We start from the raw sequence: 12,687 nt of genomic DNA, 5'->3' as shown, positions 1-12,687 counted from the left end.
CATGCATATGCATAACCACATATTTATAACACAAGCGTGTATAAAGTTTTAATTCAATGGTAAAATTAATATTTTATTGATATAAATAATATAAGATCAAATTCAACCATATTTATTGGGTTTTTCAAAAAAAATTAAAATACGTTTAAATAATATAATATTTTTAATTATGAAAAGATATTTTTATAATTTCCCTAATTAAATTTGTGTTTGGTTGACTTGTGACACTAAATCAATTAAAGGCTTAAATAATAGTATAATATTAATGTATTTAATATTTGAAGGATTAATAAACATAAATGGAGAAGCCGAAGCCAAGAATTTGGATTTGAAGATGTTAACTGGTTTTATGAACGCTTCCAGTGACGACCTCCATTTCAATTTTTTCTTTAATTTCAAGCTTTTAAGAACAAGAACCAAAAATCGTAAATTTGGGAGATGAGAAAATAAGCTATAAATTGATTACTTTGATTGTGTTCATGATTCATCACAAATTCTTCGTTAAGCTCGGCTGACGAAGCTCACAAAATCCAAAAATCTGAAGGTGCCGAAAGTACAAATGGATAATTTTTATGTAAAACAAAGATCCCAAACTAGTCGATATATCACAAAAAGACAAACCAGAGTGATGAGGCTTGCATGGCCTCCAAGCCAGGAACAAAATATACGTAATGAGCTAGCTACACACAAATATTAAAAGGATATAAATCAGCATCAGCTGTTATTTCTATAATAAATCTAGTCCTACCATACATGCTGCTGCTGATGATGCTTATATTTTAGACCGATGGGTGCCTTGGGGTGGTCTGTGAGGTTGCTCCTCAATTAGTATGGGGAGGGTTTCCCTTACTGGCTGGTATACTATGTCGGGCTTGTGGAGGTTTACGTGCATCCTTAACTTCCACGCTCAAGAGGTGTCTGTGAGGTGGTGTTTCCCCATGTGGTGGTTCCTCTCCCCTACCACCGGGTCCAGGGTGGTGTGGTGGCTCCTCTCCCTCCTACCACCAGGTCCGGGGTGATGTGGTGGCTCCTCTCCTCTACCACCAGGTCCGAGGTGATGTGGTGGCTCATCCCCCATACCACTAGGTCTGGGGTGGTGTGGTGGCTTCTCTCTCCTACCACCAGGTCCGGGGTGATGTAGTGGTTCATTCCCCATACCACTAGGTTCAGGGTGGTGTGGTGGCTCATCCCCCCTACCACTAGGTCCAGGGTGTTGGGGTGGCTCATTATCGTGGTTAGCTAGAGAAGGAGTAATGATAAAAACCACCACTCCAATGAGAACCAGTAGCAAACAAGCTTTAGACATAATTGGGAGTAATATCTCGGGGTTTTGCTATGGTTCTGAATTACAACACTTGCTGCCCTTTTATAATGGATAGAAAGCTAGAGTTATGTCGTCAACGCACTTGCAATTCTGCAATATCGCCCTTTAGTGTGTACTATATTCTTCATTAATTAGTGTACAAATGCGATGTTGGGTCAGATTTGGAGACTTCTTTTGCTACTAGCTCTGAAAATGATGACACCTATAAGTTTAACTAGGAACAAACCTGTGAGCTTAGCTCGTTGATTCGTTTACTTAGTGTGAAAACTAAATTTTGCCGGGGCCCATTACAATAATAGACAAGAAATATAAAGCCCAAATTTTGTGAACCCTATCCAAAAAAACAAAAAAAAAACAAACTAAACCCAACCTTACGGCCAAACCCCAAACTAAAACAAGCCCAAAATGGCCCAAACCTAAACTAGTTCCAGCATCTGAGAAACCCTAGCAGTAGTGTGCGCCGCTACCCATGAGCGCCGTACCACTTCTCCAGCACGCATGCCGCTCGAAACTCTCCTCCATCAACTCCTGTAAACAAGCAACAAAGAGGGAACAGAGACAAGGCAACACGCAAATAGTACAAAAAACAAGACAAAACAGTAGCAAAGGCAGTAAAAACAAAGAAATATGTATTTTAAACAATGCAAAAATGGCTATAAAGGCCAGAGGATAGTTTGTATTCAGGAGGAGGATTTCTGAGAGGGGTTTTCTTTTTTTTTTAAATACAAAAAAAAAAAGATTGTAACACAGATATTAGAAATCGAAACGCACACAATCAAATCGAAAAAAAGGTTGGAAATTAAAAGGTGTTCTTGGTTCTTTTGATTTTGATTTTTTTATTTTTTTCTACTGTATTTTCTTTTATTTGTTTCTTTCTCTTCGCGAATCTGTTTAAGCAAAAACTAAGAAGGAAGGAAAAATGGCTCACCCGAATCCCTTCGAGCTCGCCGTATGAGTGATTTCTCCGTCGTTGTAATCGGGTTCGACAAAGGGACAGAGAACTCCTTTTCTCCTCGTTCTTTGGTTGCTGAAGGTTTAGCCTTCAAAAAGGGACTTTGAAGAAAGAGCTTAAAGCTCGTTCTCCGCAACGCCGGCCACCGGCCATGGCAGCGGTTAAGTGAGCAGGAAATGGCCTTGTCGGTTGAAAAGAAGGAGAAGAGATGGGGAGTCTGAGAGTGTTAGGTTTTTTTTAGAAAACAATAAAAAATAAATAAAGGCTAAAATGGTTTTAAAATAAAGGTTTGATTTAAATAGTAAAAATAAAATAACGCCGTTTGGGTAAAGGGAGGGGTCTGTGCGCCTAAAATGGATAATTTTCGTGGCTAGTCCCTTCCATTTGTGCTTCCTTTTAATTAAACCCTATTCTGTTTCTTTCATTTTTACCCTGAAATTTGTGCGTCATCTCAATTTGGTCCGCGCTAGAATACTGCGTTTTGGTATTTGGGATAATCTCGTTTTTAATCCCCTTTTGTTGGCTTGCATCGAATTTTGGTCTTCGGTATAGTTTTAATAATTTTAGTCATTTGTAAATTGTTCCTGCGATTTTATTTTTATTTCAATGGAGTATTTTTTTATTATTTTTATTTTTTCTTTCTCTGGTAATTCTTTTATCTTCTTTAAAATTTATTTATTATTCATCATTATCTTGAGATTACTTTACTGATTTTGTATTGTTCTATTTTGTCATTTTATACTTTTGTTTATATATATATATTAAAAGAGATTGTTTTATTTTATAATTTGTCTATTTTAAAATTCTCCTTTATATGATTCTATGTTTTAAAGATTAATATGATATTTATTTTCACACATTAATATATATATATACATAATTTAATTGAATTACTTATTTAAATTTCCTTGCAAACATGTTTATATTTTTTTCCCTTTAAATCTATTTATGTATACCATTTGTTTCCCAATTTTAAATTATACTTTGTTTATTTCAAACACTTGCCTATATTATTATTATTTTTTATACAATGTTTATATTAAGTTTTATGCTTTATGTATCTTATTAATTGTTGGTAAATAAATCTTGTTTCAAATTATTTCGTATAATCATTGATTTTATATTATGTCATTCGTATATTCTTTTGTATATTCTTTTATGGTTGCATTTATATAATTTATCTATCTTATACCTACATATGTATACATTATTTATTTCAAATATTTCTTTTACATATTATTTATCTCAAACCCTTTTATATATTATTTATTTTAAACTATTTGATTTATTTACTTTTTATATACGTTTTATGTTGTTTATTTTTAAATTATTTTAAATACCAATTATTCTAAATGGCTTCATATGTTATTTATTTACCTTTTTGACCGTTATATACATTATTTTACTTTAAGTTGTTTCACATACATTATTTATTTTAGATTTTTATATCTCGTTTCTTGTATATACTATTTATGTTAAATAGATCTAAATTATTTATTTTTATATACATTTGTGCATTTTGAACCCTTTTCGTATTATTTATTTTAAAATTTGCTTTTTTTCTCACACATTATTTATTTTAACTATATATATGTTGTCTACTTCGAATTGTTGTATATATTACTTTGTTTTGTTTTCTTTGATTGTTAATGTCGATTTTAAAATAATGTATTATGTGAATATTTTCATTACGTGCCCTATAAATCATTTGCTATTATATTCATGTTGTTGACATTCATTAATATAACATATTATTCACATAGTATTGTTACATGCTATATATTACATTTATGTTTTATTTCATCCAAATCACATCGTAAATTATGTTTCAACATACTCATACATAATTAGTGGTTTTATTATACTCCAAATCAAATACACATCGTTTTAAATTTCATATTTGCTATTATTTCATAAAAAGAAAATTCTCTAATAAAGGCAATATTCCGTGTTTGGGAAATTCGAGAGATCGTGCCCTAACTTACTGGGTTTCGATTTTTCTCGTTTAACCTAAATAACGGCATATTCTTTTAAATCACAATACGAGTTTTAAATAAAATGCTTACTCTCTGAGATTTGAGGTGTTGTGCCCTAACTTACTGGATATGACATCTTATTACCTTGAGATAAGATTTTTTACAAAAAAGACAATATTTCGTGTTTGGAAATTTCGAGAAATCGTGCCCTACGTGTTGGGTTTCGATTTATCGTTTGACCGAATAACCAAATATCCTTTTTAAAATTTCAATGCATGAGTTTTAGAAATCATGAGATAATTTTGGCATCGAAGGTTTGAAATGTCGTGTCCTACGTGCTGGATGTGATATTTTATTTCCTCGAAACAAAAGAATCTTAATATCCACTTCGAGTTATCCAAACATTCATAAAAAGGGATCGTATTTTAAAGTTTATTTTAAAATCTTTTCAACTTTCGATATTAAGATGATAATTAATCGATTAGGTACCAATTTTGGGCGTGACGAGGGTGCTAACCCTTCCTCGTACGTAACTGACTCCCGAACCCGTTCTCTCAAGTTTCGTAGACCAAAAATGTCGTTTTAGTAAACTAAAATATTTTATTAAAATGACCAAACTTTTTGGTGATCCGATCACACCTAAACAAAAAAGATTGGTGGCGACTCCTAATTTTCGTTTATCATTTTTAAAATATAAAGTCGATCCCCCTTTTTTAAAAAAAATGGTTTCGACACTTAGTATTAAATATTTAAAATTAGTGATGTGCCATTTGCTATACTCTTTTCTATTCCTAGGGACTAGACCTTCTTTTATACCAAAAATAAATATCCGGCAAGATGAGAGTCATATCTTTAATTCCCATTTTCAGATGTGTATAAAATACAATTACATGTATAAAATGTGATTGAAAGAGGTATATATTCAATTTGTCAGATGACTAATGGGCTAAAATATGTCTCCAGTTTTTTTTTTATAAATTTTGAAATTGATTAAATTGGTCACTTTCAAAAAATTTAAAATAATTTAATTTATGTTAATTTCAGAAGTAAGCAATTAAGAACCGTTAATCATGATATTAATATTTTTCATCAATTTTACATGATTTTGATTGGTATAATAATAAATTTAGCTCTCAAATTTTACACATTCTATTAATTTTGTCCTAATTTAACAACTTTTCCCGCAACATTTGTGTGAATATGTAAATGTTGAAGCTGAAATTGTTGAATTTATTAGAATAATGTCAAAATGAAAAAATGTGTAAACAACTAAGGCTAAATTTATTACCACACCAATCAAAATTATATACAATTGATGGAAGACATCAACGTCGTGCTTAATTATCGTTAATTACTCACTTTCGAAAATGACAAAGATTAAATTGCTTCGATTTTTTTAAAGGGGCTCGAGAAGTCTTTTTACTTGACTATTACAATACCATAGGCCGTTTAAACAAAGGTGTAGCTAGGGGGCTAGCAGGTGCCCCGCCCCCTAAAATGGAATTTTTTTTATTTATGCCCTTAAATTTTAAATTAGTAAAGGTAAAATTACACTTTAACCCCCTAAAAATGATAAAGTTTGATTTATTCCTATAAAAATTATAAAGATATAGACTATTAAAATGGCAAATACTACATTTTTACTATTGAAAAAATTACAATTTAATTTCGACCCTATAAAAAATTTTATGACTTCACTCATGAGTTCAAAATAAACTAGCCTATGTAGCATGAAATAAGAAGCTAAGAGACGTAAAATTTTCATTGAAAATGTTCACGTAATTATTTTTTTTTGGGTCACCAACTGGTTATCGGTGACAATTTTTAAAATTGGCATAATAATAATTTTAACCCTCAACGTTTATTTATTATGTCAATTTAATTTTAATTCTAAAAATTCTAACATTTAACATTTACACATTGTATAATTTTAATAACAAAAAAAAAGAATGATAAAATTAAATATTGAATGATATTTTGTAAATAACCATAAAAAGTTTTACAGTTTACCCTTTAAGTTTATATTGCCGATTACCTAAACCTATAGGCTTTTCGTGGAGAGAGATTGTTGACAAAATGGTATAACCATTTGAAACTTTGTGAAAGTTACAGACATTTGTTATAAAATAATTATAGATTCTAGTTGTGAAACTTTATCAAGCCATATAAGGTATAGTAATATATTTTTTAGATTTGGATTCTGTGTGCGGTCAAGTAATCCTAGTTTGGACTTTATGCTAATATCCCTTAGATTAATAAAAAAGAGTATTTCTTTCTTTTCTGTATTCAGTTTGATAGAGCAGATATCATGTACTACTTTATTAGGTGGTTACACCTCTTGATTAATAAAATTTCCGTGATTGAGTCTAATAAAAAGATTATTCATTAGGTTAAAAGTAAGTTGTTTATGGATCGGTCTTAACAAAATTTTAGATTCGGGTTTAACTCAAAAAATAAGCTTAATTTTTTGTTCAATTTAAATCTGATTCAGGTCTGATCTGGTTTGATAGTATTATTATTATTTTTTAGATAAAAAAGTTTTAAAAATATAATACATTAAATACACTAAAAATATTAAAATAGATGTTTCCTAACAAATTGAAAATAAATTAAAAAAAGTCTTTATACTTAAATAACAATAAGATAAGTGCAACTTAACAAGCAAATGCCTCTAAAATAATAGCAAAATTAACAACAAAATAAGTGTTATATAATATCCAAATATTAACAATAAAATAGTAGTAATATAAATAGTGAAATATTTGTAAAACAACGGTAACAAGTGGGAAAACAATAACAAAACATGGAAAATAGCAAATTCGAGCCAGGCGAAAAAATCTTATTCGAGACCTGATCACTTTCTAAACGGGTATTTATTTTTTTTGCTAAAGCATATTTTTTAGACCTATATTTTTACCCAAACTCTTCTATTTTTCAAGCGAGCCTAATCTAAACCGCAGTTCAGGTTAAAGTATTGCAAACTGACGAATTTTTTGTTATATAAAAGGTAAAACAAAAAAAATAATTTATCCCACCTAAGTTTTAAAGCAGGAGTTTTAGGAGAAATTTTTAAGTTTATGTAATTATTTTTATGATTAATTATATTATTAAATTAACATTTAAAATATATTTTTAAATAAATTCATAATAATATATATTTTTTAATTTATCATATATTAAATAATTAATAATTAAAGAAATATAGCTCTTATAACACTTTAATGACTTTTTTTTCTCGACCATATGATATTTTATTAAAATGAAGAGACCAGCGCATCCATACAGCCATCGACAGTATACATTATGCTATGGAAAAGGAACTTCTACCGGCACTAGCTTTTGTGAGCATCAGCCCAACTTTCACTTTTCTACAAACATTGACACTTCTAAGCAGCCTAATATAATTATCAATTTTAGCAAATTTTCTAAGGACGAAGCAGCGGATTAGAACACCATAAAGCAGCCACTATTGAGTCCATCTCAACAATCGAAGTCTTTGTTATTTGCCCATTAAGATTTAACAAAAACTTCTAAAGCACTTTGAATAGCATTCAGTTCTGCTAAGTCAGAATCTATATTTTCTAGAGGTTCAAAGATTGCCACAAGTTTACCTTTCTCGTCCCTTACATCTCCACATTCGGCACATAAACATTAAATTTGAGACAGCCTATTGTAGGAGGCGTCCACTGCAAAGGAGTTTGAGATTCTTTCCTGAAGGAACGACGCTCATGCAAGGGGAATTCAACATTAAAGGACTCAACACTTAATTAGTACTACTTTTTGAACTTTCTTATGCAATAATTCTACACATAACCCTCTCCCAACTCTAAATTGTAAGAAAAACTCGCTTAAACATGCTCAAAGTAAAAAACTCGCTTAAACATGCTCAAAGTGATGCCCTTCTCGTTGCTACAATAGCAATGATTTCACCTGAACTAAGACTCAACCTTAATTAGTAGTATTTAATTAGTAACTTATGTCTTATTATGATAAATTACTTTTATTAATTTTAATTATCACTTATTAGTATTATATTTATATGTCAATTGAAACTAATTTCAGCACTATAAATAGATAAAATAACATCCAACAATTTCATAAAGCATCTAAATAAAAAAAATTTTATATTATTTATTAGTTTCTATTGTTAACATTAATAAGTTAGAAGTATGCCAAAATGAATAGAATATTAAAGTTATGGTTCTTTAAATAGAAAAAATTAATCTTGAATTGAATGAAAATAGCTCCAGAGAAAGATGAAAGTTCACTTTTGTAACACCCCTTACCCATTCTAACATCCGGCACGAGTAGGAGATATTATCAACACAAATGCTCTATGCTTGCAACCAGCATTCAAGTAAAGATACAACTTTAAAACAAAAAATAAAATTTATAAATCGAGATTTAGGTGAACAAAAAATTTGAAACACTTTTAAAATAATTGGTGTTTGTACATCCCCAAAACATGAAATGTGATTCCAAAGGGCTTAAAACGATTAAAAACACAAGTTGTACAGGTGCGGTAGGGTAAGTTTCGAGACTTGTTATCAAGTCTCGAGACTTGGCCTATCAGCTTCTAGACTTAGCCCAAAAGTCTCAAGACTTGGCCACTTTATTGTAACATTTTAGCTACTAACTTGCAAGTATCGATACCTAGCCCCTAGGTATCAAGACTATAAAGCCCCTCGCCCATCATGATGGTCAATACGAATGATAGACGCTAACATGATATTTTCAGAGCAAAACCAATAGTTTATTTGAGAAAATAAATAATAAAATATTTTTATAAAATCATATAAAATGGATAAACTAATTTTTAGAGTTTTAAAATCTTGTTAAAATCATTTTAAAATAATTCGTGGGTGTTCGGAAGCATCCGGGGCCAAATTTGAGCCCTAGAGGGCTTTTTTTGCACTAAACAGTGTAGTGGCCCCAAAAGGTACAAGAGGTGCAATACCTAAGGCCAAATATATCGATACCTTAATCCCTATTCTATTTTTGGGGTATTCTATCAATTGGGGTGTAGTACCTTTAGGGCCAAGTATCGATACCCTTACTCCTAGGGTCACAATTTCCCTAAAAACTCCCATTTTAAGCCCCAAACTTCACCATGTCAAAAACCTAGCTTTAGTAACTTAAAAATCACATTCTTGTTCATGAAACATAGTCACAATATGGCAAAACATGTCAAAACATGTTTCTCCTATACCAAAATGTTCTCTCTTTGATGTCACTCCAAGCAGAACACTCCTCACGAGTGTCAGGGATTCGCATCGACAAACATTGCATACCTATTAATCATCTACTTTTTTCTGATGACTCTTATATTTTCTTCAAAGCCAACGTTCAATCATCACGAGCCCTAAAAGCTATCATCAACACATACTACCACTTTGGGGGGCTTTCTATTAATTACAATAAATCTAAAGTCTTCTACAACAAAGTAGGGAAAGCTCGACACAAATGATGGATTACGAGGATTTGGGTGTACAATGTTCGAAGAATCTAATCAAATATTTAGGATACCATATGAGATACCTACATAACTAGTGGCTATTTTTCCAACAGACTGTGAAAAAACTCCAGGGTAAATTAGAAACTTAGAAAGGTCGTCTTCTCTTTCCGATCAGGAAACTAGTTCTCATTCAATCCACATTGTTAGTGACATCACTCTACACTCTATCTTGCACCAAAGCACCCCAAGAATATTACAAAGAAGCTTAACAAAATCATTCATGACTTTTGGTGGGAACAAAATGATAACACAAATATTACATCTAAGCAATTAGGATAATATCTGCACGCTGAAATCTCTTGGTGATCTAGGAATTTGAAAAACGGAAATCATGAATGATGCACTTTTTTGTAAACAAGCATGGAGACTCTTAATGCAACCTCATCCACTAGCGTAATCATTTCTATTAGCTAAATATTGCACTTCACAAAACTTTTTTTCAGTACAATCCAAACCTATTAATTCCTGGACGTGGCGAAACAACTTCAAAGGATGTGATATATGCTGACAAGCCCTAGATATTCAAATTTGGAAAGGCAATACTATGTCTGTAACACCTCTAACCCGTCTCTGTCACTAAATTAGGGTTAAAGAATATTACAACACATATCAAACAATTAACATCATCAAACTATTCATTTAATAATTTAAATAACAACATTAAATTCTAAATTTCATTCATAGCATAAATACATTGCCGGGCCTTAAATCAAACTTATGGAGCCTTAAAAATAGTTTGAGAACAATCAAGGACTAACTTGAAACAAAACAGAAAATTTAGAAAAATTTGAAATTTTGGGAACAAGGGTCACACGGCCATGTGACAAAGCCCAATTGTGTGGCGCAGAAACATGGTCATGTGACCAAACCGTGTACAATTTGAAATAAGGGTCACACAACTGTGTCGCAGCCTATGTGCCCGCTTGTGTGCAAATCGAAGTAGGGTCACACGATTGTGCTTCTAGGCCGTTAACTCTATGTGACCGTGTGGACAATCTTGCACCTAAAATCAATAAGAAACATGGTCGTGTGGTGAGATCGTTTGTGGCATATGACCATGTGACAGCCCATGTCCTAGGCCATATGCACCTTAAAAATCTTACAAAATAAGACAAACTTAATCCAAAACTTAAGTACTAAGCCAAATTGATATCAACCATTTCCATACCTTCAAATTACATTGAAACATGCTTAAAAAATATCAAAATTTTCAACCTAAGTGCCTAACCAATGTGCCCTCATTGACACCACAATTCAATTAACAAACCAAATCCAAATTTCATACCAAACTAATTTGCATTTAAAGTTCACAAGTCTTTACATCAAACACATGTCAAACTTGCCATTTTATCTAATCCATTCACATTCAATCTTACCATATTTCAAACACTTTCATAAGGTTTATACCAAATGGCCAAAAACATATCTACATGAACATATGCATACCAAAACCAAATGCACATAAACAAGCAAGCTAAAACCAAGCTTAAACAATTTTACACCAACCTAAGATGTAACACATGAAGTAAGTATTCAAAACATATACAACACACGCCTATTACATGCCACATATCCCAAAAGTAATCATATCAAATTCTACCAAAATATAGTTGGATAGTGTGAGCTTCAAGTTGATCCGATTGCTCGATTCCATAAAATGATATCTACAAGAAAACATGAAAATGAATCGAGTAAGCTTTTACGAGCTTAGTAAGTTTACAAGTTGAAAATTATAACTTACTATATAATCACATTTTAGTAATTAACAAAATCACTAGCTAAATTAACTTTAACCCTATCAACCACAACAGTTCAACAAGTGAGTTTTGTAAATACGAGTCATATAATCATCACATTTATATCATTTCATCCATTATCAAGTTACGATATATTATCAAAAACTATGAACACTTATATCATTCACCATCGAAGTATCCTAATTAAAAATCAAATACATATCAATATCATATCATTTAACCATAAAATTTTTAGCCCGATGGATGATATAGACATATACGGATACACAATTAACCATCTAGAATACACCAGAATGCTCAAATGAGCCAAACCAACTGATAACACACCTAGGCACCAAGTGCTTAACACGTAGGCTAACATCCCTTTGGAAACACACCTGGGCACCAACTGCCAAGCTCGTAGGCTAACATCCGTCCCCAATAACACACCAAAACCACTGTAAATATATATAACATGATAATCTGCAACAAATGCTAGACTCTGGTATATTCAGTGGACAGTAACAAGTCAAGAATCATCATCTCATCACAAGCCTATCCCGTACCACGCACAATATAACCTATTGGCATGCTAATTGTATCCTATCCTATGTTCATCCGGGCTCGATACAGGTAATCATATAATATTTTACAATTTAATTCATTTTCTCACTTTATACCAATTTGTAACAATTCAAATACATGCATATATATTAACATACAACAACTCAAATATCAATATAATATTACAAATTATACCTAATTAAACCATATGAACTTACTAGGGTTAAACAACAAAGATGACAATTATTTGTTAAACAACAAAGATGACAATATCATGGGCTAATTAGTAATTTTTTCTTTCTCGCAATTATTTACAAGTTCTTAATCATGCATAAGAAATGAAGCTTGGTCAATTGCTCTATTGTTTCAACTATGGTTTTTCAATTGGAAATGAAAAGAAATGAGAAAGATGATACATGTTTCTTTTGTTTTATTATTTTATTTTACTTTATCATTTTATAAATTACCAAATTGTCATTAATTTACATATTTTTAAACTAAAGTATATATACATACTGTCCAAAATTATAAGTATGGTTAACTTACCATATAAATGTATTCAACTATGTTTTTATAGTCAATTAGTCCTTTTAAACTAATAGTGATTGACTTTTGTAACT

The 12,687-nt window shown here is 31.2% G+C and overlaps 1 protein-coding gene across 1 annotated transcript; it reads right to left on the bottom strand.

Moving 5' to 3' along the window:
- Positions 1-488: 488 nt before the first annotated feature.
- LOC107896203 (carboxypeptidase Y-like) lies at positions 489-2,518 on the bottom strand. The gene is made up of 2 exons (XM_016821305.2): positions 2,253-2,518; positions 489-1,852 (listed from the first exon to the last, which is right to left on the bottom strand). The coding sequence occupies exon 2, from the start codon at positions 1,304-1,306 to the stop codon at positions 908-910; it is 399 nt and encodes a 132-aa protein (XP_016676794.1). The 5' UTR covers positions 1,307-1,852; positions 2,253-2,518; the 3' UTR covers positions 489-907.
- Positions 2,519-12,687: the final 10,169 nt, after the last annotated feature.

The sequence above is a fragment of the Gossypium hirsutum genome, chromosome A10, assembly GCF_007990345.1.
Source record: "Gossypium hirsutum isolate 1008001.06 chromosome A10, Gossypium_hirsutum_v2.1, whole genome shotgun sequence".
Taxonomy (NCBI): Eukaryota; Viridiplantae; Streptophyta; class Magnoliopsida; order Malvales; family Malvaceae; genus Gossypium; species Gossypium hirsutum.
This window is presented reverse-complemented; position numbering and strand designations above follow the sequence as displayed.